This window comes from Peromyscus maniculatus, chromosome 14, assembly GCF_049852395.1.
Source record: "Peromyscus maniculatus bairdii isolate BWxNUB_F1_BW_parent chromosome 14, HU_Pman_BW_mat_3.1, whole genome shotgun sequence".
In the NCBI taxonomy this organism is placed as follows: Eukaryota; Metazoa; Chordata; class Mammalia; order Rodentia; family Cricetidae; genus Peromyscus; species Peromyscus maniculatus.
Genome location: NC_134865.1, coordinates 6,053,464 through 6,079,400, shown reverse-complemented (window position 1 = coordinate 6,079,400; position 25,937 = coordinate 6,053,464). Strand labels below are relative to the sequence as shown.

The 25,937-nt window shown below is 40.2% G+C and overlaps 1 protein-coding gene across 3 annotated transcripts in view; it reads left to right on the top strand.

The window, feature by feature from the left end:
- Window positions 1-16,091, top strand: part of Togaram1 (TOG array regulator of axonemal microtubules 1) — a 66,982-nt gene extending 50,891 nt beyond the window's left edge. For all 3 annotated transcript variants that reach the window (XR_013044253.1, XM_006986936.4, XM_006986935.4), the window contains 6 exons: window positions 265-391; window positions 3,301-3,419; window positions 6,692-6,881; window positions 9,722-9,941; window positions 13,902-13,988; window positions 14,976-16,091. Coding sequence is in view for 2 of the 3 variants with exons in the window: in XM_006986936.4 (XP_006986998.1) it covers window positions 265-391; window positions 3,301-3,419; window positions 6,692-6,881; window positions 9,722-9,941; window positions 13,902-13,988; window positions 14,976-15,241 (1,009 nt within the window). In the remaining variant the exon portion in view is untranslated. The remainder of the gene's footprint in view (window positions 1-264; window positions 392-3,300; window positions 3,420-6,691; window positions 6,882-9,721; window positions 9,942-13,901; window positions 13,989-14,975) is intronic.
- Window positions 16,092-25,937: the final 9,846 nt, after the last annotated feature.

Below are 25,937 nucleotides of genomic sequence, written 5' to 3'. Positions count from 1 at the left end.
ACAAAAATAGCCGTACCTTTGTACTTTCCATCTGACTCGTGGCTGAAAGATTTAAGCTGCAGTGACTTTAAAAGGGGGCAGGCGGAGAGTAGGGGGATGTTATTCTCTCAAGGACAGTCAGTGTATCTGAATTTCAGTGATTTCCTACCTAAGGGATCAGCAGTCTCTATGTCCCAGCCCCACCCATTGGGAAAAGTGCATCAGGCACAGAAACAGTTTGTTAATAGAGGAAAAAGTACTAATGCATTTCTATCAAATCCATAGGTATTATGGTCGAAAGATGCTTTTCCTCATGATGGGTCATCCTAACTTTGAAAAAATGCTTGAAAAGTATATCCCATCAAAAGATTTGCCATATATTAAAGAATCTGTTAAGAATTTACGGCAAAAGGTATGTAAATTAAGTTTGTTGTATAAAACAACTTAAAAAGCAAAGCTTATAAGCCAAGCACTCACAGCACTTGAAAACTAGAAGCAGGGGAATCAAAGAAATTCAGGTTATCCTCAGCTACATATTGGCTGTCAGTCTAGCCTTAACAACATAGTACCCAGTTGCCAAAAACCCAGTCCGTCCTCCAAATAAAGAAATAAATAAAGTAATAGATTAAGAAATAAATAAATATAAATAACTACAAAGTGTGTTTTTCCAGAAATGTAAAGGATAGAAACAGTTGTTTTTTAGATTATTTCTATGCTACCCATTTTGAAATAGGGCTAATCTGCGATTCTAAGTAGATGTATATACTATAGGGCGTAAAGAGTAAATGTTTATTGTTATTAAGATTTCAATTATGAGGCTGAAGAGATGGCCCAGTGGTTAAGACCACAGGTTCTCTTGCAGAGGACCCAGGTTCAATTCCCAGCACCCACATGGAGGCTCACAACTGTCTGTAACTTGAGTTCCAGGGGATCCAGTATCTTCTTCTCACTCCAGGTACCAGGCCCATGTGTGGTGCACAGGCTTATAGGCAACAGAACACAGAAGATAATAATTTTTAAAATAAATCTTGAAAAGAAGATTACATGATGGTAGGGCATTGTTTGAAGAAAGCATTAAATATGGTAGGATGTTATTTGGCCTATTATAGTTGTAAGACTTGCATTATAATTCTGCATTGTAATTGCATTATAATATTCAGCTCAGCACTTCATTTCTATAACTGGAATTTTTATTTTTATAAAATGAGGATAGTAGTAAAATGTGAAAAATATATTTATTTTTTACTGTGTTTAATGTAATGTATAATATTTATATTGTAACTTCATGTCTTTTTTTAATGACATGGTGTAAGGAGGACTCGTTTAAAAAGGGATATTACAAAGATACACAGTAACAGGCATTTTAGAGCAATTTTTCTGTCTATTAATAGTGACTATTTCATAGAGATTCTTACTCATAAAGAACTTACTAAAATAGCCATGCAAACAACTGACTAAAATGAAGTTGATTATATTTGTGAGTCATTTCCAGTACAATAAAGATAAAAATATTTTAATATTTTATTGTGGGTGTGTGTGGGGTGGTGTGTGTGGGGTGGTATGCATGCGTGCATGCGTGACATGATAAGTGTGTTTGTAGGTTAGAGGACAACTTGTGGGAGTCAGTTTTCTCTTCCTATCATGTGGATCCTAGGGCTCCAACCCACACTCTCAGGCTTGGCAGCAAGTGTCTTTACCCACAGAGCCTAAAATAGCTCTAACCAAGTGTTTATTCTCACTCTTGATGTCATATAGAAATTCACTATTTATGGACTATGTTTGTTTTCTCTACAAACTTTAAGCCTTGAGAAAATTACTTTAAGGTTTGGAAAAATTATTCAGTGATTAACTAATTAATTAATTAATTCAGTAAGTAAGTTAGTAATGGTGATATTGCTCTTGCAGAGGACTTGAGTTCATCAGCCACAGTGGACAGCTCACAACTGTCTGTAACTCCAGCCCCAGGAGTTACGCCCTCTAATGGCTTCCATAGGCACTGTTCTCAATGTACACATCCCTATATGTACACACATAATCAAAAATAAAATAGTCCTTTTTTAAAAAAATTTTAAAGAGTAGGACAAGGTTAGGTGGTACACACTTTTCTTTTTTTTTTTTTTGGTTTTTCGAGACAGGGTTTCTCCGTGTAGCTTTGCGCCTTTCCTGGAGCTCACTTGGTAGCCCAGGCTGGCCTCGAACTCCCAGAGATCCGCCTGGCTCTGCCTCCCGAGTGCTGGGATTAAAGGCGTGCGCCACCAACGCCCGGCCACACTTTTCATCCTAGCACTTGGCAGGCAGAGGCAGGTGGATTTCTGTGAATTTGGCCAGCTTGGTCTTTGTAGTGAGTTCCAGACCAGGCAGTTACATGGTAAGACCTGTTTAAGATAAATAAAGAGCATTTATAAGTAATGGTGATTTAGATCACTAATAGGCAAAGCCCAGAATTTAATCCTCAATATGGTGGTGGTGGGAGAGTATATAATTCTATAGCGTATTAACATACCTTTATTTTACAATGCTGACATCAAAATCTGTTAGTTCACCACTACTTCCAAGATATCTTATGTATCTAGTACCTTTAAAAACCTGTTTATTGAGCCGGGCGGTGGTGGCGCACGCCTTTAATCCCAGCACTCGGGAGGCAGAGCCAGGCGGATCTCTGGGAGTTCGAGGCCAGCCTGGTCTACAGAGTGAGATCCAGGACAGGCTCCAAAGCTACACAGAGAAACCCTGTCTCGAAAAACCAAAAAAAAAAAAAAAAAAAAAAAAAAAAAAAAACCTGTTTATTAGGGGACTGAAAAGATGGCTCAAAGGTTAAGAGCACTGGCTGCTCTTCCAGAGGTCCTGAGTTCAATTCCCAGGAACCACATGGTGGCTCACAGCCATCTATAATGAATGAGATCTGGTGCCCTCTTCTGGCGTGTAGGCATACATGCAGGCAGAACACTGTATACATAATAAATAAATCTTAAAAAGAAAAAAACAACCTGTTTATGAAACACATTTATCATTTGTGTGTGTGTGTGTGTGTGTGTGTCTGTGTGTGTCTGTGTGTGTCTGTGAGCATGTCATCGTGAGCACGTGGAGGTCAGAGAACAACTCTGTAGCATTGGCTCTCCCCATTCAATTCCACTTTGAGGTGTGTCTCAGTAGTTGAACTCAGGTATCAGGCATGCCCAGCAAGTGCTTTTACCCACTGAGCCATCTCTCCAGGCTCCATAAAACACGTAATGTGTTTACCAGGCTGCTCTGAAAAGCCATTGTGTACGTTACTGCACTGCTAGTTTAACTCTGTCTCCCATTGACTGTGTTTCCTTACAGGGTTTGGGAGAGATCCCGCTAGACACGCCGTCAGCAAAAGGAAGGCGATCTCATACTGGCAGTGTTGGACACACGAGATCATCGTCTGTTTCTCGAGATGTTTTCAGTTCAACTGAAAGGTAGGATAATGTGAGAGTCCATACCGTTTGAGAAATGATCCTCATTATCTCAACTGCATGTTCTCATGACCTAACTCTGTAGTATTTGTCAAACTTAATGATTCTTAAAAGTTCAGTAAGTACCTAGATGACTAGATTTAATTGAGTAGTTATATATTTCTGGAAACTTTACATGCACCTTAGTGAAACTGTAGTGTTACTGAACTCACCAGTATTAGACTTTCTTATAGAACCCAGGGTTGGCACCACCCAAAATGGGTTAGGTCCTCCCATATCAATCACTAATTTAAAAAATGCCCTACAGACTTGCCTACAGCCCAATCTCATGAAGACATTGTCTCAATTGAGGTTCCCTCTTTTCTAGTGACTCTAGTTTATGTCAAGTTTACATAAAACCAGCCAGCAAAATTTTACGGTTTTTATATACATATATCTTTAAAATTATCTATGTATTTCAGTATAAATTATTAATTCAAGTCTAGAGTTGGCGCATGCACAGGGTGGGGCCAGGGGTGTCGTTGGTAGGTACCTTCCTAGCTTGCATGAAGTCCCGGGTCTGATGCTCAGCATCTCATAAACTGACAGTGCTAACACATGTCTATCTCCCAACACTTAGCAGACTGAAGGTCATCCTTGACTACAAAGTAACTTTGAGGTCAGCCTGGGCTCATTCATTTAAATATGCTCTTTAAATTTTTTGCTGGGTATGATGACTCACACTTGTAATACAGCACTTGGGAGACTGAGGCATGAGGATTCCTTTTAAACCAGCTTGGACTACATACCAAATTTCAAGCCAGAATGAACTACAGAATGAGATTCTTTCTCAAAAAACAAACAAAACAACAACAACAAAAAAAAAAAAAAAAAAAAAAAAAAAAAACAATAAAATGCTCTTGTTTTCAGGCAGATCACTCCTGTAATCCCAGCTACTATTGAGGCTGAGGCAGGAGGATAATGAACTCAGTGGCCAGCCTTGGACATCATAGTAAGACCATGTCTCAAACAAAAATGAGGCCGGAGTGGATGGCTCATTGGATGATGTGCTTGCTGTGTGAACAGGAGCACCTGGGTTTCAGTACCCAGAACTCCTTTATCAATACCCAGCAGCCCTGTGTGCTGCCCAGTGCTCCTACTAGATAAGAGGCAGAGACGGCACTCCTGGAAGATCACTGGCCAGCTAGCCTGGCCTATGCAGTGATAAATAACAAGGGACCTTGTCTCAAATAAGGTGGACAATGACCACTGACACCTGAGTGCCATGGCATGTGAGGGCCTACATTCCCACACATCATGTGCACATACATTGTACATATACACAAACATCAAAAAAAAATGTTTTAATAATGCTAGCCACTCACAACGTGGAAAGTGGGACAGAAGGTTCCAACAGCAACCCACAGAAAAAAAAGGAAATTCCTTCCGTTTACAGAGTTTAGAGGGAAGGCGTCTCGGGTTAGAAGATCAGGGTCTCTGACCTTAGCAGATTATTAAAGGTGTTAGGTAAGATAGAAGACAGTAATTTAACAGTGTTCCACAAGTCTTGAAGCTGCTATATGATAGGAGTTTAGAGGGAAGGCGTCTCAGGTTAGAAGATCTGGGTCTCTGACCTTAGCAGATTATTAAAGGTGTTAGGTAAGATAGAAGGCAGTAATTTAACAGTGTTCCACAAGTCTTGAAGCTGCTATATGATAGGAGTTTAGGAGCTCACGAAGGCCCTAGATAAAAGGCATGGCTAATATCTTAGGTGCAGCATTTGTGACACAGGATTCCAGCCTCTATGCCTGCGTTAAAAAAAATGAAAATGAAAAAATAACTATGTAACAGAGTAGAGGGAGATAGGGCCCAAGGGATTTATGGAGTTGATTTCTTACTACTTCCTGTTGAACTTAGAGCACTGTAGGAAGTAAGATAAAGTCCCCCCTTCTTCATCTCATGCTGGTTGGTCAGGTAATGATCCTTGAGTCAGGGAATAGTATTTGTATTTGTGCATCAAGAGGTTGCTATCCAAATGAGTCTATGTGGTCTATGTGGCATGTTGGACTGTGGTCTGAATGAGTTGAGATAACAAATGGCCTTGAAAAGGGCCTTTCAATACCATAGTTTCACATCCTATGTTTTAGATAAAGATCTGGGGGAGGTGCATGCACACGCATGTTCTTAGGTATATACATGCACAGGCCAGAGTTGACATTCAGTGCCTCCTTTGTTACTCTACTTATTATATTTATTGGTTCGTTTATTCAAAACAGGGTCTTTTTATGTAGCCCTAGGTGTCCTGAAACTCACGGAGATCCACCTGCTTCTACCTCTGGAGTGCTGGGATTTAAAGATGTATGCTACCACATCCAGCTTAAAACTTCTGTTCTTGGACAGACTTGGTGCATACCTTTAATCCTAGCACTAAGGGAGGCAGAGGCAGGTGGATCTCTGTGAGTTACTGGAGGACAGCCAGGGCTATTTAGAGAGACCCTGTCTCTACGGGGGGAAAAAAAAGAAAGAAAAAAGATTAACAAGACCAACAAAGTAAATTGATTGGGAGAAAAATGCTGTTTTTGACTTGCCTGTGAAGTGAATCTTTACTAGTATTAGAAAATAGGATTTGAAGAGCAGTGTACTGTTCTCCAATTTGTAAGGCTGTTTATTGTGCATAATCTATCCTGCTTTCCTTCAGGAGTCTGGGATTTTGTCACATCCTAGGCAGACAAGATGACAATCCAGGGAAGACTCTTGGCCTTTAGTGAGCTTCCTTGTTAGACAACATGTCACAGTGGATGTGCTCTGTGCAGTGCTACTGCGAAAGGTCCCTTGAAAGTTGGCATCTAGCCAGACATGGTGGAGCACGCCTTTAATCCCAGCACTGGGGAGGCAGAGGCAGGCGGATATTTCTGAGTTTGAGACCAGCCTTGTCTATAATTTCTAGGCCATCCAAGAGCTATAGTGGGACCCTATCTCAAAAAAACAAAAACAAACAAACAAACAAACAAACAAAAACACGCTTGTGTCTGATTTTCTTTAGACTTGGGACTCATGTGCCTTTACCCCTACAGATTTTGTTTGGTGTCTGTCTTTGTAAATCTCAGTCATTAGTAAAACTATGCTGACTTTGTGAGTCCTTCCAGCAAATCATCTGCTGTCTTAGGGAGACATCTTAGGAGTTCCCAACACAGATGTGCTACATCAATCATTTCTTGAAATTAAAAACTGAATTTATAGTAAGAATTTTTAATTTTAGGTAGGGAAGTAAAAATGAAATCTATCTTTCATTTTAGGGAAGTAACTGACGTTCGAGAAGTCCCCAGAAAACCAGCTCCTCGAAATTCCTTAGAAAGTGCTGAGTACATTAAAGTCATAACAGGTTTATTAAATGCAAAAGACTTTCGTGATCGTATTAATGGGATTAAACAACTTTTATCAGATACTGAAAACAACCAAGAGCTTGTTGTTGGTAACATTGTGAAGGTAAGAAACTCAAAGTTTATTTTGTTAAGAATTGTGTGTGTGTGTGTGTGTGTGTATCCTACTGCATTTGTAGAATTCAGAGGACAGATATAGGGAGGTAGTTCACTCCTTTCACACATGGGACCCAAGGAACAAATTCAGGTCCTTGGCCCCTCAAGATTAATTTTCATGTATAATCTAAATGCAAAAAAAAAAAAAAAAAGCATTAATGTAGCACATCACCCAAAACCATGGATCTGTATTTATGTTACTTAAAAGTGTTAAAAATAAATTTAATGACAGGAATGTATTACATAGGATTTGCTATGTTAGAAATATGCTGAGCAACTAAAATGTAATATGTAAGAAAAATAAGAAAATGGTCATGTAGGGGGCTAGAGAGAGAGCTCTGAAGTTCAGAGTGCTTTTTCTTCCAAATGATCTTGAAAGACCCCCGAAGGCAGTCTTCCCTCTGGAGAGACCCTCGCTCAGAGATCACACCGAGACCACGAGTCAGATGCAAACAGCAAGAGGCTTTATTCAGGAACACAGGTACCCAGGGCAACGCAGTCCCTCAAGAAGCTCAAGAGACTGGCGCGCCCACGGGCTGGAGCGGAGGGTTTTTATAGGGTCGGGCAGCAGGAGCACGAGGAGGGCGGGTTCAAACTCAGGGCAGCTCATGGTTTACAGGGTTCTGATTGGACGATTCAAATGAGGCCGGGTTCAAACTCAGGGCAGCTCGTGGTTTTTCCCCCGAGCTTGACACGCCTGCTGTCTGGCTCCAAGTTGTTTTTCTGACCTTTAGTACCCTTTTCTGGGGCCAGGAGGCCGGCCGTAGACACCCCGCGCTTTTCAGACCTTACTTGAAATGGCGTTAGGCTAAGCTAGTATGCTGGGGTCTTTCAATCTGAGTTGGTTTCCCAGCTCCCACTTCTGGCAGCTCAGAGCTGCCTGTAACTCTAGCACCTCTGGCTTTGAGGGAACCTGTAGGAAATGCACAGACCCAGTGCAGTCTAAGAAAGAAAAGAAGACAGTCAGAATTTCTCCGAAACTTCTCACACATTGGCAAGTTTAGTATTCTGAGAGTTCTCAGCCTGGCTTCAGTAACTGTATGTGAGAGAGTCAGTACATACTCTAACAAAGGAAAATTTACTAGACTTAGCATTTGCTTTATTACAGATGTTAAAAGTTGTTATGTGTTTTAGAACTCAGTATATAAAAAATAAGATTTATACTTACTTTATATTTACATAGTTTTTACTTTTATGGATCTTTAGATAAAGAAACAAATGACGTAGAGATTAATAAACATTGTGGTATGAGAAAACAAGTTACTTCTGTTTTACTAACACTTAGTTCAGTTAATTCTATTAGTAATTTATTAATTAGATTCCATTTTAAGTTTACATAGCTATATTAAACTTGACAAGCATACCATAATTACGTCTTAATTCCAGTGAATCATTTTCTAGTATCTGTTAAATAAAAGTAAATCTCTTGGTTAAATTATTTTCAACATAAAAAATTAAGAAAAAGTAAGTATAAGGAATGATTAGTTAATGGCCTTAGCTTCATAGAGTAGCTCCTTGATGCCTGACTAAAGGCTTATTTAACATCCATTGTATTATGTGCTGAGATTTATGAATTAAGGAATCCAAAGAAATAGGAGTAATTAGTAAAGTATCATATTAAAAACTAATAAAACTTTACTCTGAGGAGGCTGGGGATGTAGCTTTTTTTGTAGAGTGCTTGCCTAACACACACAAATGTTAGATTCCCCAGCACCACATAAGCTACAGTGCTTGTAGTTCCAGGGCATCCTCGGCTACACTGCAAGTTCAAAGGCCCAGGGAGTGTGGGAGGACCCCTTTAAAAACGCGGGTGCTAGAGATACAGCTTAATGGTAGAGCACTAAGCCGGGCGGTGGTGGCGCACGCCTTTAATCCCAGCACTCGGGAGGCAGAGCCAGGCGGATCGCTGTGAGTTCGAGGCCAGCCTGGGCTACCAAGTGAGCTCCAGGAAAGGCGCAAAACTACGCAGAGAAACCCTGTCTCGAAAAACCAAAAAAAAAAAAAAAATGGTAGAGCACTTACCAAGCACGGAAGCATAGGCCTTGGGTTGGATTCTTACTGTAGCTAAGGGAGGGAGGTGACATTACATCTAATTGTCCTACCAGATACCTACAGTAAAATTTCCTTGTCTTCTGTTCTGAATAAAGAGATTATAGAAACTTTCCTCAAGTTCTTAGCATCAAATGAGGCGGACCTTCATCTTCTAACTAACCACACGTTAATCATGCTTGGACTAAGGCAGCCTCCTGTCAAGCCACATTAGTAACCTTTATTTACTAAAACATCTTTCAGGGTGAATTTTTACTACCTGTAAATGTTTAAACTTGACAAATCATAAAGTTTCTATTGTCTGAGTTAAGTCTAAATAGTGTGTGTGTGTGTGTGTGTGTGTGTGTGTGTGTGTGTGTGAGAGAGAGAGAGAGAGAGAGAGAGAGAGAGAGAGAGAGAGAGAGAGAGAGAGAGAGAGAGAGAGAGATATGGCCAGGTGTAATGGTGGATGACTTTAATCCCAGCTCTCAGAGGCAGAGTCAGGCAGATCTCTGATTTCAAGGCCAGCCTGGTCTATAAAGGGAGTTCCAGGACAGCCAGGACTGTGGCATAGGGAAACCCTGTTTTGAAAAACAAACGAATGAATAGTGTGCGTGTGTGTGTGTGTGTGTGTGTGTGTGTGTGTGTGTGTGTGTGTGTGTGTAAAGAGTAAAGTAGGAGAAATAAGAAGCGGCAAACAAGGATAATGTAATAGGTATAAGCATTGTTTTACTTTAAATAATTTAACCAATTTCTTTTCAGATCTTTGATGCTTTTAAGTCTCGCCTTCATGATTCTAACAGCAAAGTGAATCTGGTGGCTCTAGAAACAATGCATAAAATGATTCCTTTACTTGGAGACAACTTGTCTCCCATAATCAACATGCTCATCCCCGCAATTGTGGATAACAATCTGAATTCCAAGAATCCAGGCATATATGCTGCCGCCACCAATGTTGTTCATGCACTGAGTCAGCACGTAGGTAAGGCATCGCAATTGGTAATCCAATTAGTGATTTCACTTCCATGCTTTCTTAACCTGTATAGTATTTATATGTTGAAATAAGTCATATTTTTAACTCCTAGTATATCCTAAACTTTTTCAGAAATTGTTTTAGTAATGAAATGTTTAAATTGATTGTCTTTTTCATTGAGTTCTAAATTTTTTACCTCATATTTATGAAATTAAATGGATTATAGATTTAAATGTAAAATATAACTAATGCTTTTGGGACATAACATTCAAACATCTTCAGGACATTAGAACTTAATAAACCTTTAAGAATCGTTCTACAAGCATGATCCATGCATGTCAATAAACTGAATTCAGGTGGTGGGAAGATATAAGAGTCAGAGGACCAGGATGTCTGCTAGAAATAGTGTCTTCTATCTATGAAAGGGAGTTCCTTTACATCAATTTAATATTAACAATATGGGTGTGTACGGAAGCAGGAACAGTGTTATACCAGTTGACATGCCAACATAGGTAGGGCAAATCTCACAAGGCTCCACCCTTAGATGAAGAGCCGCAGGCATTGGCTACTGTAAGAGGCAGAATCCATCTTCTCCATGGACAAGCCCCTGAGAGGCTGTGCAATCCTAAATGGTCAGCCCAAAACACATATGCATGTGAGCAGCACTATGTGGACTCAGCTGGTTGTACTTATATATACACACAGTATATGTAAAATAATGAAGAGGTCATGAAGTTGAGAGGGAGTGGAAGGGTTATGGATAAGGAGTCAGAGTGGGGAGAGTGTGGTGGAAATGATGTAAATATAGTACTCATACATGAAACCCTCAAAAAAAAAAAACTGTGTTAAAACAATTTAAATTGTGGTGATGAGATATCTCAGCAAGTAAAGGTGTTTTTTTGACCAGGTATGACAATGTGAGTTCTATCCCTGGACCCACATGATGGAAGGAAAGACCTCCTCCAGCCTTTACAGAAGCCCCTGGCTGGTCTGGAAATTGCTGTTTGAGGCTGACCCTAAACTCATAGAGATCCGCCTGCCTCTGCCTCCCCAGTGCTGGGATTTAAGGCGTGTGCCACCATGTCTGGCTAGATGCCAGCTTTCAAGGGACCTTTCGCAGTAGCACTGCACAGAGCACATCCACTGTGACATGTTGTCTAACAAGGAAGCTCACTAAAGACAAAGAGTCTTCCTTAGATTGTCATCTTGTCTGCCTAGGATGTGACAAAATCCCAGACTCCTGAAGGAAAGCAGTCTTCTATGGAAGACATTTTATATGTTCAGTTTTGCTTATGACTGGGATTTAATACAAAGACAGATACACGGCAAAATCATCAGGGGGAACGGTCTAAGTGTGAAGGAACCAGATGCAAGCCAAAAAAGTTTTTTTAGCTGTCTCATTATGGAATGTGTATACACAAAATTAATTTTTTAATGTACAAAAGATTATATTAAGCAGATAAAGAGAAAAGAGACATCCTGAGACAGAAATCTTAGCAACTACATAATAGACAAAAAACTCATATCTAGAATATATAAAGAACTCTCAAAACTCAACCTTGAACAAAAAAAATCCATGTAGCAAAAAGGCATGAAGAAGCATTTCACTGAGGACAACATATACATGGAAAACGTGCCCACAAAAGATATTCACCATTACTTTGCCTTAGTGCAATGCAAAGACAAATTAAGACACTAATTACTGTATGATATTAGAACAGCTACATTTTTCCTTTTTAAGTGTTGACTGAGGCTAGAAAGATGGCTTACTAGGTAAGAGCTTGTTTGCTAACCCTGGTGATTCCCAGGATCCATGTGGTGGAAGGGGAAAGCTAACTTCCACAAGTTGTTCTCTGACTCCACACTTTACCTGTGGCGCACACATGCCTACACACTTACATTCACATAAAGGAAGGAAGTAGAAAGAACCAAATACTCGTGGAGCCCAGAAGCAGTGGATTGTGAGTGTTTGTTTGTTTGTTTGTTTATTTTTTGAGACAGGGTTTCTTTGTGTATGCTTGATTGTCCTGGAACTAGCTCTGTAGACCAGGCTGGGCTTGAACTCACAGAGATTTGCCTGCCTCTTTCCTGAGTGCTGCGATTAAAGGAGTGGGCCACCACAGCCTGGCTCTTGAATACATTTCTAATGAGAGTATAAGTAGTACAGGCACTCTAGAAAGAATTTCAAGTTTCTTTTAAAACAAAATATACTTAGTGTAAAACATCACTTCGACCATATCCAAGTCATAGCATATCCATAGAGTACTATTAAGCAATAGAAAGGAGCAGACTTGATAATTGGGTTGATGTGTATGAACCACAGAGGCATGATTCTATTTAAAAAGTTATATTGAGGCCGGGCAGTGGTGGCGCACGCATTTAATCCCAGCACTCGGGAGGCAGAGCCAGGCGGATCTCTGTGAGTTCGAGGCCAGCCTGGGCTACCAAGTGAGTTCCAGGAAAGGTGCAAAGCTACATAGAGAAACCCTGTCTCCAAAAACCAAAAAAAAAAAGTTATATTGAAGTCATACTCTGTTCTGTTTGATTTATTCATATTTTTAAAAGGACAAAAATCACTAAGGTAATGAACATTCTAGTTGTTGTGTGCATTGATGAGAGATAGGGAAGCAAGTATTGGTATTTTTATGATTTTCATCTTTTTTTCTTTCTCTTTCTTTTTTTTCTTTTTTTTTTTTTTTTTTTTTGGTTTCGAAACAGGGTTTCTCTGTGTAGCTTTGCACCTTTCCTGGAACTCACTTGGTAGCCCAGGCTGGCCTCAAACTCACAGAGATCTGCCTGGCTCTGCCTCCCGAGTGCTGGGATTAAAGGCGTGCACCACCACCACCCAGCATGATTTACATCTTAAGTGTACAGCAGACCCCCCCCCTCCCCCTTTTGAAGACAAGTTCTCTCTCCATGGCACTGATTGTAGGTCTTAGAAACTTTAGAAGGCAGAACTCTGAAGACCCACCCTTGAAGGGAATGTTAGGCCCAAGCCTCTCCTGTCTCTCCCCTTCCTGGATTCCGTGAGGTAAACTGTTTACACCACTGTAAGCCTCCTTCATGATGTCCTGTGCTCCCATAGGCCCTAAGTGAGCATGGACTCAACTGACATGAGCCCAAAGCAATGGGCTTTAATCCCATTCACGATTGTGTTTCATCACTACAGAAGGGAGGGGTTAGCAAGATGTCTATGGAGAAGGAGCCCTTCTCTATCTCATTTGTTGTGTGACTCAGAGTAGGTGAGGAAATGGAATAGAGCTCTGTACATTCATCCCTTATTTTGATTTTGTGTGTGTGTGTGTGTGTGTGTGTGTGTGTGTGTGTGTGTGTGTGTTTTGAGACAGGGTTTCTCTGTATAGCTCTGGCTGTATTGGAACTCACTCTGTAGACCGGGCTGGCCTCAAACTCAAGGATCTGCCTGCTCCTACCTCCTGGGACTAAAGGTGTACACCACCACCACCACCACCACCACCACCTGGCTTGATACTTGCCTATAATTATGTAAGATGTAGCCTTTCAATGTAAAAGGCCTGTCAGTACTATATTACAACTTCCTGTGAATCTTTTAAAGTTTGGAGGGAAAAAAGGAAAGGGGGAATTATGTAATTATAATAAAAATATTTTTTCTAAAAAAATTAAATGTAAAAACCACTTCTCCATAAAAACCATTTTTGTTGTTGTTGTTTTATAATAAAGTCATTTGAAAATAAGATGCCCAGGAGATCAACAGCCCTTTGCCTTCTATGCTGTGTGGTAGTTTCTTAATGCTTTATGCATATTTTTATTTCATCTTTGCCTCAAGAATGTTACTCTTACAGTTATAGACAACTATTAAGTAGGGATTAAGTATATGGAGTTCTTAAATTAGTACATCTACACTGTATAAATTATTTCTTTTTCTTATTAATGCTGTTTAATCAAAATTATTGAGAGCTTATTCTTAGACATGTCTCTTTTCTATTTTAGACAATTACTTACTTCTTCAACCATTTTGCACAAAAGCTCAGTTTCTAAATGGAAAAGCAAAACAAGATATGACAGAAAAACTTGCTGGTAAGTAGTTTTAAGTAATATTTTCTAAAGCAATGTACTTTTATTACGAATTTCTATAGGGATGCATTCATTTTACCCAATGTAGAGTTTATGGACAGACATTTGCATGTAAGTATATTATATACATTGACCGTATGTCACTTCCCCCTTGCTCCCCCGGCTCCTTCCCATTATTCCCATTCAGTCTCCCAGGCCAGGCTTTCTTCTACTTTCATGGCCTATGTGCATAAGTATTTGGGGTATCTACATGAATTTATGACCCACAAATGAGGGAAAGCCTGCAACATTTGGTTTTGAGTGTGATTTATTTTGCTGAAAATGATGATCACCAGTTATGTCCATTTTCCTGCAAATGATATTAAGGATAAACTGATGGGTATTTCCATTTTTTTTACTACAGCTGACAATTCAGTCTGTACAGAATAGAAATTAATTGTATTAGTAGTCTACAAAAGAACATTTTAAGGCTACAAAATAGTCTTTAAAGTAATTCTAGGACTGAGGGTGAAGCTCTATAATAGATTGCTTGCTTAGCACTCTGAAACACCTGGGTTTGATGCCCAGCACTATGGAGAGGGAAGAGGAAGATGGAGAATTCTGTCCTTTGTTAAATGGGCATTAGAGCCGATGTGGATGCACACGGAAGAATGATAGTTCAGTCTTTTGTTTGATGAACAGTCCATGAATTGAGCTCTGTAAATTATATTTAATTGCATTTGGAAAATATTGAGATTTACTGTAGGTTTGATGTTTCTCTTTAGCATTTTTTCCCCTGAACTAGTTGTTTTATACATATGGCACTGTGACATCTGAAGATCCAGTCTTTGCAAGTTTTGCCTAGTTTTGTTTGTTTGTTTTGAAGGCCTAACTTCTTAGGGTTTCTGCCCAGGGCAGAAGTCCATATTTGGGTTACTTGCCAATTGACAAGTTAACAGACCCTGAATTGACTTGGGGGAAGCTGACTGTTGCCCATGTTTTGTATTCCAGATATTGTCATGGAGCTTTATCAAAGGAAGCCTCATGCCACGGAACAGAAAGTGCTGGTGGTTTTGTGGCACCTCTTAGGGAATATGACACACAGCGGCTCCCTGCCTGGAGCTGGCGGAAACATACGAACAGCCACAGCTAAATTGTCAAAAGCACTTTTTGCACAGATGGGTCAGAATTTATTAAACCAGGCTGCATCTCAACCACCACATATCAAAAAAAATTTAGAGGAATTGCTCGATATGACAGTTTTAAATGAATTATGAGTTTTTGATGAAATAGTTACGATGAACAATTTACATGATAACAAATGAAATATTTTTAAAGCTATATTTTGCATTTTGAGTGCCTGCATTTCATGTCCAGTAAATTACGTCAGTGGCCTACCTGTGAGTACAGCTCTGCCCTTCTAGCCATCACGTGAAAACCTGAAATAATTCTATAAACTAATAGTCATGAAACCTGTGGCGCCTGGGATGAACTAAAGTTTAAACATTTTTGAGACAAATTCTGCTCATTTGCACTATTCTATAGAAACTGCAATTTGTTGCCCCATATGTACAATTAGATTTGTAATTAAAAATATACTTTTTATTATGTAATCATGTTCTGCTATGTCTCATTACTCTGCCTTGTTTTATGAAATGGAAGAAAAGTCATTTAACTATGTTATCACAAAATAAGTTTTGTGTGCTCTTTGTGAATAACATGTTTCTGAATCAGTCTGCTAATATGATTATGCAGTATTAGCTTGCTATTGCTGCTGTGTTACTATGGTATATTTGCTGAACTTTTGGGTTTAATCATCTGCACAATTGTGAAATTTAACAAGTTATGATAAAGCATGATGACCAAAGCTTAGAAAACATTAAACATTTGAATGCACGTTTAAGAAACGTGTTGAATGTAACTATTATTTTTTTGTGCAAACACTAAGTTTTTAATTTCTGTATGTCTGTCCATTTATAAAGGTGTTATTTTGCTGCCCAGTTGTGTAATTCTCAAAAATAGTGCCAGGTCTTCTATAGTTTTTCTCAGAATTCTTGGGCTTACAAGTACTGTATGCATCTTCAAGAAGAAAAGGAATGTTATAAAATAAAAGGATTTATTTCTGTAGATGTGTGACAGGTGTCCTATTTTTCTAACTCTCATATATGTTAAAATGAAGACAATGGGAGCCGGGTGGTGGAGGCACACACCTTTAATCGCAGCACTCCGGAGGCAGAGGCAGGCACATCTCTGTGAGTTCGAGGCCAGCCTGGGCTACTGCGTAAGATCCAGGACAACCAGGGCTGTTACAGAGAAACCCTGTCTCAAAAAAAAAAAAAAAGAAAAAGAAAAATAAATAAAAAGTAACAACAGTGTTTTAGTACTGACTTGTTTTATTTCATCTGCCCTATTACTAGTAAGAGTAGACCCAAATTATCATTCTCAAATTACAAGAAATTAGCTACATGACAGTGAGTGAGTCTATGCTCCTTTCCTGGAGCCTTTTCCTTTCCTTTCTAAGAGCTAGACTAGATGCATTCTAAGGTCTTACCTTGTTCTAAATTTCTGATTCTCTGGTTGTCTTCTTTTACTTCGTGTCTGTGAGTTTTCAATCTGTTTGTCTGCCTCCGGGGGTGGGGGGGTGGGGGAGAGTGTGCTCTGGCAAGAACCCAGGATCTTGCAGACGGTACATGTGCACTCGACAGCCCTCACACTACTCTACAGCTGCTGTTTGCCAGTCTCTGAGGCACTGCTGTTGTGTGTATCTGTAACTTTTGAGGAAACAAGCAGAAGAATGGATTCTGAGGCTGTTTGAAGGTAAATGAAAGGACAGTGAAGACTGTTGCTGTTTGTTTTTTACTGTGGAGGTGGGGGAGCACTGCCACCCAGCTCCCAAATAAATCACACATAGAGGCTGATTCTTAAGTATGAATGCCTGGCCTCAGCTTGACTTATTTCCTTAACTTATATTATCCCAGCTACCTTTGCCTCTGGGCTTTTCTCAATCTCTTACTTCTGTTAATCTTGCTCTTACTCGGCGCCTTGCTGTGTAGCTGGGTGGCTGGCCCCTGGAGTCCTCCTCCTCCTGTGGCTGTTAGATCTCCTCACTCCTTCATCTCTTTTCTTTTTCTCCTCCCAGATTTCTCCTATATAGTCTCTCTTCCTGCCAGCCCCACTTATCCTTTCTCCTGCCTTGCCATTGGCCAGTTTTTTATTAGACCATCAGGTGTTTTAGGCAGGCACAGTAACACAGCTTCACAGAGATAAACAAATGCAAAATAAACAAAAGTAACACATTTTAAAATCATATTCTACAACAGAAGACTTAACATTACCTTATAATTCCATAGACCTTATATTTTCTTGTAGGTAAACTAGAGGCCTGTAGTTTAGGTTTGTCAATTACAGACTTTTTCTGAGTAGGGTCAGAAAATAAATATTTTTAAGGAACTCTGAAGATAAAACTTCTGGATTCAAATTACAGCTTTGGATTAATTCTGTAACTAGATTATATTCAAATAATTGTAAATTGCATAAGCAAATGGATATTTATTGCCTATATTTATATATGGAGTACAACCTCATGCTTCCCTATAAGTACATTATAGGATGAGAACACATATAATGTTTCTTTATGGTGAGAACACTTAAAGATTCTTAAGCAGTTTGCATGGATACATTATTATTCATTGAAATTATGATATACAGCAGGTATACAGAACTTATTCTATTCCAAGCGACACTTGGTATCCTTTAGTACATCCCCCATGAGTCCTGATACCCGCACTTCCTTGAGTTCAACCATTTTAGGTTACACATGAGATCATTTTAGATTACACGTTAGGCTATGTTTGTGTCTGTGCCTGGCTTATTTCACTTAGCATAGTCCTCCATTTACACCCAAACTGCTGCAAATGACAGGGTTTCCTTTTTTGGCTGAAGAATGTTCCATTTTGTATGCATCATATTTTCTTGATACACTGAAGGAGGCTTAAATGGATGTCTTAGTCAGGGTTACTATTGCTGTGATTAAACACAATGACCCAAAGCAAGTTGGGGAGGAAAGGGTTTCTTTGGCTTGCATTTCCATATCATTGTCCATCATAGAAGGAAGTCAGGACAGGAACTCAAGCAGGGCTGGAGGCAGGGACTGAAGCAGAGGCTATGGAGGGGTGCTGCTTACTGGCTTGTTCATTGTGGTTTGGCCAGCCTGCTTTCTTATAGAACCCAGGATCACCAACCCAGGATGGCATCACCCATAATGGGTTGGGTCCTCCCACATCAATCACTAATTAAGAAAATGCCCTACAGGCTTGTGTACAGCCCAATCTTATGGAGGTATTTTCTTAATTGAGGTTCCCAACTCTCAGATGACTTTAGCTTGTGTCAAGTTGACATAAAACTGTTCAGCACAATGGATTTCATGTTTCTCCTATTGTGAATAATTCTGTAATGAATGTGGACATGAAGAAACATCTTTTTATTTTCCTTGTATTGAAATTATATGTTTTTTTTCTCTCTGGTTATAGGTTTCCATCCCTGTACTCCTCCCAGCTCCTCTACACTTCCCTCCCATCTACCTCCACCCTATTTCTGTCTCTCATTAGAAAACAAACAGGTTTCTATGTGAAATCCTATAAGTAACAAAACTATTGGGAAGATCTTAAGTAATCAGGAGACAATATCCTTCAAGCAAAAGCCTGTGGGGAAAAATGTAGACATTTGGCTTTGGAATCCAGGTTTATTAGGAAAGTAGAAAAAAAAAAAGTGATATTTTGTTTGAGAACATTTTGTTCTAATGTGAGTTCCATATTACTGGCAACTGAGACTCTTCTGAGCCCCTAGCCTCTGCTGAGTAAAATGGTGCAGTAGTATCAATCTCGAAGGCCTGACAGGAGAGCTTGTCAAGGGAAGGGCAGTATGTGGAGTTAGTTGTTCAAGGCACAGTTATTCCTTTTTATTTTTCTTCCTTATATCAACACAATGGAAGTTTGACAACTCTTGGGGGTTTTTTTGTTTTGTTTTGTTTTGTTTTGTTTTGTTTTGTTTTGTTTTGTTTTGTTTTTAAGATTTACTTGTGGCTGCATTCCTGCTGAGCTCCTGGCCTGGCTCCAAAGGGTAGCACCTAGCCCTAATCCTTCCTTTGTTTAACCACGCCTTTTGTTTGTCTTATCGCCCTATGTGAATAATTGCTGAGAGTCAAGGATCAGAGAGTCTCCCAAGGATGGAAGGCCTATGCAAAACTTGGTTCAGGAACCCCGTGGTACCTGAGAAATCAAGTAATTTGCACTTGGCATTTTATCTCTGGGAGCTCCTTTTAGGTTGCTTTAAAGGTATGGAAATTAACTGACTAAACTGTAAATAGTAATAAAAATGCCCTAGGCAAAGGGATAGTGCTTTAGTCCTTCAAGACTGGACCCCCCTGCAGCCATGAAAGGCTAGATTCATTCTAAAGATGCCTCTGTGTCTTCTTTCCACGGATCCGTTTGAACTCACACACCCATGTAGTGACACACAACGACATTTATTATTTATTATGTATCCAGTGTTCTGCTTGCATGTATGCCTGCATGCCAGAAGAGGGCACCAGATCTCTTTATAGATGGTTGTGAGCCACCATGTGGTTGCTGGAAATTGGACTCAAGGCCTCAGTGCTCTTAACCTCTGAGTCATCTCTCCAGCTCAGAAATGTCTTTTATTGTATCAATGTCAATTTCATTTCCATTTGCTGCATACCCAACCATAAGTAAATTTTCAGAGCATTGTGTACTAGCTATTTCTAATTTTCTGAAAAATTTCTATTTGTTTTGTCATACGCATAATTCAAATTCTCACCGAGATAAGTTTTTTTTCCTTTGTCTTTGGAGGAAAGAGTGATAACGGGATTGGTGTGACAACTCATTGTGGTTTTGTTTGGATGTCTACTTGTTTGATTTTGAGATAGGATCTAGCCTTGAAGCCATGATCCTTCTGCCAATTCTTCCCTGATGTTGAAATTACAAGTATGAGCGACTTCACCTGACTCCATGTGTTTAAAATGTAATTCTTTGGTGACTAGGGATGTTGGACATTTTTTTTTTAAACATGCCTGTTGGCCAATTATTTGTCTTTTTAAAATTACATTTCTTCGTGTGTGTGTGTGTGTGTGTGTGTGTGTGTGTGTGTGTGTGTGTGTAGCACGAATCTTAAAAGGTCTTATTAATAAAAACAAATCTGGAACCAGATATTGGGGTGAATGCTGAAAGATCAGAGAGACAAAACAGGCCACATCTAACCTCACTGGAAGCCTCTTTGTCTTCATCCAAATGGATCTCAGCTGAACTGCTGCTAAAAGCTTAACAAGCTTAACCAGGCTCTAGTTCCTGGTCCTCACACCTTATATATTTCTGCTTCCTGCCATCACTTCCTGGGATTAAACATGTGTGTCATCATGCCTGGCTGTTTCCAGTGGGGCTTTGAACTCACAGAGATCCAGACAGATCTCTGCCTTCGAAATGCTAGGATTAAAGGCGTGTGTGCCACCATTTTCTGGTGGCTGTTCTGTTCTCTGACCCCAGATAAGTTTATTAGGGTGCACAATATTTTTGGGAACACAATATCACTGTGTGTGTGTGTGTGTGTGTGTGTGTTGTATATGTGTACAAGTATACAAGCAACAGCATGTGTATAAAAGTGAGAGGACAATTTGCAGGAGCCAGTATTCTCCTTCCATTATGGAAGCTCAGAGAAATGAACTCAAGTTGCCAGGATTAATGGCAAGCATGTTACTTCTGACCCATCTTGCCCTCCCATTTATGTTCTTTGGCTGTTTAAAAATAGGGTTATTTGTTTTCTTGCTAGTTGTTTGAATTCCCTATCAAAGTTGGAAATTAATCCTTTATTAGCATTATGGTTTGAGAATATTCAACTCATTTCACACGTTCTCTCTTTACTCTGTTAATCAGTTCCTTTTCTGTGCAGAGGGGTTTTATGGTGATTTTTTGCTTGTGCTGAAATGTGATTTTATTTGTATGTTAATAAAGTTGTCTGGAGATCAGAGCTAAGAGCAAGCCATTTAGCAGAAGTCCGGCAGTGGTGGCACACACCCTTAATCTGATCACATGGCAGGCAGACTCTCTGTGTGTTCAAGAACACAGCCAAGAGGTGACCCGAACCTTTAATTTCAGTACAAACCATAGAGACCTGGAGGTCTGTATAGACAGGCAGTGGCGAGGAAGTCATGTGGTTGGGTTTAGAACCAATGAGAAGGCAGAACAGACAAGGCAATAAAAAGACAGGACACCGGAAGAAGGTCTCTCTCTCAGGGGAAGGACAGCAGCAAGTGGTAAGATAAAGTGGTCTTAGCTCCTGGCTACTGCTCGATCTCTGGGCTTTTAACTCTGCATTTGGCTCTGTGTTTCTTATTTAATAAGACCGTTTAGAATTCCATCGACAGGGTTTGGCTTGATTTGGTCTGGTGTGGCACAGGCTCTTGATACCTAGCCCAGACTGGCCTGTAGCTCCCATGTTGCTCATGCTACCCTAGAGTTCATGGTGATCCTTCTGCCTCAACCTCGAGAGGACTGAGATTATGGGTGTATGTGGAAGCTTTTCAGTCTGATGCATGTTCATATATTTTTGTTTTTGATATCTGTGGTTTTGAGGTCATATTTTAAAAAGCCTCTAAGACTTTAAATTTTTTAAACAATTTTATTTGATCTGTATGAGTGTTTTGCCTTCGTATATGCCTATGCACTGTGTGTGTGTGTGTGTGTGTGTGTGTGTGTGTGTGTTTGGTGCTTGTGAAGGCCAGAAGAGAACATCAGATCCCCTGGAACTGGAGTTATAGATGGTTGTCATATGGGTGCTGGGAACTGAACCCAGGTCGTTTGCAAGAACAAATGCTCTTAAACCCCTAGCCAGCTCTCCAGCTCTCCAGCCCCACTTTCATGAGATTTTTCTCATGAAAACTTGGAAATGGCTGAGCTTAGAAAAATCATGCTAAGTAAAATAAGTCAGGCTGAAAAAGGAAAATACTGCATGATCTCACACTGAAGGAAAAACAAAATAAAACAAAACAGAAACAAAAACCCCAAAGATGTAATAATAGAGAATAAAATAGACAGGGTGAGGTTGGGAGTTAGAAAAACCGTGGTTATAGGACTAAAAATAGAAATAACTGATACACATCATGAATAAATGTAGGTAGCTAATGTCCAACAGGAAGACTGTAGTTAGTAGTACTATGTTAATAGTCTATTAAAAATTATTTGGACCGGGCGGTGGTGTCGCACGCCTTTAATCCCAGCACTCAGGAGGCAGAGGCAGGCTGATCTCTGTGAGTTCGAGGCCAGCCTGGGCTACAGAGGGAGTTCCAGGAAAGGCAAAGCTACACAGAGAAACCCTGTCTCGAAAAACCAAATTAAAAAAAATTATTTGGGATTCCTGTTGAATGAATATGCTTCAGCTGCTTCTGCCCCATCCATGTGAGATCATGGATGGGTTAATTTGCCATAGAACCACTTTATTATCTATGAATCCCATAATATGCTAGAAGAAGAAGGGAGGGTTGTAGATGGAAGTTTCTCCGGTCCTGCCTGGCCCCAAGGTCCCATAGCCACTTATAAAATAATTACTCAAAGTCTTATATTAATTATAAACTGTATAGACTATGGCTTCAGATTCTTGCTAGCTAGCTCTTTCATCTTAAATTAACCCATTCTTATTCATCTATATGTTGCCACATGGCTGTAGCATTACCGGTCTGCTGGCATATTATTGCTCCTTCAGCAGCGGCTGGTGTCTCCCCCAACTTTGCTCTTCTCTTTGTATCTCTGATTGGATTTCCCACCTGGCTGTAAGCTTTCTTGCCATAGGCCAAAACAGCTTTATTTATTATCCGATGGGAGCCTCACATATTCACAGCATACAGAAAGACATCCCACAACACTTCCCCTTTTCTGTCTAATCAAAAATGAAGGTTTTAACTTTAACACAGTAAAATTATATATAACAAAAACAGTTATCAAGCAAGAATTACAGTTACAATATCTAGTCTATTTGTATTTGGCAAAATTAAAGAAATATCATCTATCCTATTTTTGTGAGTCTAAAGTTTATATCTAATGTATTTTTATCATGACTAAGGAAGATTAATATTATAACTATCTAGTCTGGGGGCCAGATAATCGATAAATCCACAGAAGTCTGGTTAAGGAGTATTAGGGAAATTTATTAGGGTAAATTGTGGAAATACACTCATGAATACAGAATGCAGGAGACAGCTGAAATCATCCTCTGATCTGACTGGAGTGAATCCACCTGGCAGTCCGACCACACCAAGCAGAAGGGAGAAGGGACTCCCTTACGTTTTAAGAGGTCAGAACTGCAAGAAGCACTGCCTCCTTGAGGGCCTATAGCCCAAGGTCGTGGGCAGAGCAAATACCACTACAGGGGTGAAGCTGGAGTTTTCCTGGTCCTGCCTGGCCCACGGTCAGGACAAATCTCTGTCACCCGACAGTCCCGCATCTGCTCAGACCCAACCAAGTAAACACAGAGACTTATATTGCTTACAAACTGTATGGCCACAGCAGGCTTCTTGTTATCTAGTTCTTCTATCTTAAATTAACCCGTTTCTATTAGTCTATAAGTTGCCACATGGCTTGTGGCTTACCGGTATCTTTACATGTTGCTTGTCATGGTGGCGGCTGGCAGTGTCTCTCTGCCTCAGCCTTCCACTTCCCAGAATTCTCCTCTCTTCTTGTCCTGCCTATGTAGCTGGAGAATTTCTCTCCAGCTCCCTCCAAGTCCGGCCAGTCCTGGAGCCCACTTATAAAATAAACACACAGACTCTTACATTATTTAAACTACTTGGCCATTAGCTCAGGCCTATCATTGTCTAGCTCTTACTCTTATATTTAGCCCATTTCTATTAATCTATACTTTGCCACATGGCTCATGGCTTATTGGTACCTTACATCTTCCTTGTCCTGGCACCGGCTCCAGGCAGTCTCTTTCTTCCCTTCCTGTTTCCTCAGTTCTCCTCTCTGTTAGTCCCGCCTATACTTCCTGCTTGGCCACTGGCCAATCAGTGTTTTATTTATTGACCAATCAGAGCAATTTAACATACAGACCATCCCACAGCATGCCTATACTTCCTGCCTGGCTACTGGCCAATCAGTGTTTTATTTATTAACCAATCAGAGCAATACATTTCACATACAGAACATCCCACAGCACAGGGGTGTCTTCCTGGATGCTAATATTACAGGACTATGCCACCATAGCTGGGCAGTGCTATGTTTTGAAAAGCATAAAAAAGAAACCTTGAGCCAGTCAGTGGTGGTGTATGCCTTTAATCCCAACACTCAGAGGCAGAGTTAGGTGCATCTCTGTGAGTTCGAGGTCAGCCTGGTCTACAGAGTTCCAGGACAGCCAAGGCCACACAGAGAAACTCTGTCTTGAAAAATCAAAAAAGAAAGAGATAGAGAGAAAAAGAAAAGAAACTTTGTATTGAATAGTCCAGAAAGAACCATTTTGCTCTTTTACCAGTCTAGATCTTAGAAAGAAGTAGATAGAACACCAAAATCAGAATATGAGAAGTTACTTTTGCAAAGGTGGACTTTAGGAAAACCTGAGGTCTGGAAGGAGCAGCAGCTGATGTGGAGAAAGACACATTCATCAGACCTGAGACCCCTAAACAGAGAAGGAGAAATGAATTCCCACTTCACTCCTCCATGCCATTCAGTGAAGGACAACTGGCTGGATCCAACAGGAGCGAGGGAGCAAGGGAATTCACTGATACAGTATGTAAGGGTCAGTCTCCAGAGAACGGAGCAGGCTGGCATAGAATTGTTCAGGAGGAGGAAACGTATTATGGTAATAAATAACCTCTTTCCTCTTTAGATCTTCTCAGTTTCTACAATCAGTTGACATTAAACACAGTATTATAGATACCACTAGACTATACACCGCAGTATTGGGTCTAATACTTTTTTCTTTGGAGTGCTTATAATTCTGATATAAATTATGGCTCAATCTTTTTTTTTTTTTTTTTTTTTTTTGGCTTTTTGAGACAGGGTTTCTCTGTGTAGCTTTGCGCCTTTCCTGGAACTCACAGAGATCCACCTGCCTCTGCCTCCCGAGTGATGGGATTAAAGGCGTGCGCCACCACCGCCTGGCAGCTCAATCTATTTTTAAAGTGGTTTGTGTGGTTTTCTTTTTGTTGCTGCTGCTGCTGTTTTGCGTCTTGAGCAGCCTAGGCTCACCTCAAACTCACCCAGTTGAATATTACCTGGAAGTCCTGATTCTTGTGCCGCTACCCGCCAAGTGTGATTATAGGCATGCACCACGATGCCTGAGTAATTTATGTTTTCAGTGGTGAGGAACACATTTTAGACTAATTATAATGAGTGTTTTAGACACTTAAGAGCTCTAACACTGTGAATTATTGGGAGTTTGGGGAAAACAGTGAGAAGGTTGGTGTGGCTGTTAAATACTGCCCTCGTTTGGCCTACATAGGAACTGCAAGCCTGCGATCCACATGTATACCTGCAGGAAAACGGACCTGTAAAATAAATACATCTTAATATAGTGCCCTCTCTTCATTGCTCCTCCAGATGGTAAACACTTAGAAGCTGCTGAGTTTTAGAGACTCCAAAACTGCCCAATGAAGAGGCAAAGGGAAAGGTGTGATCATTCAATGGAAATGCAACGCAGAATGTGGGGAGGAATTGGTTATTTGGGAGCAGAGGCGCAGTCAAGGTAATTTATAGCTAACAGAGTAATAGCCATCTTTTTTTTTTTTAAGATTTATTTATTTATTATGTATACAGCGTGTACCCCTGCCCTCCAGAAGAGGGCATCAGATCTCATTACAGATGGTTGTGAGCCACCATGTGGTTGCTGGGAATTGAACTCAGGACCTTTGGAAGAGCAGTCAGTGCTCTTAACCTCTGAGCCATCTCTCCAGTCCCCGTGAGTAATAGCCATTTA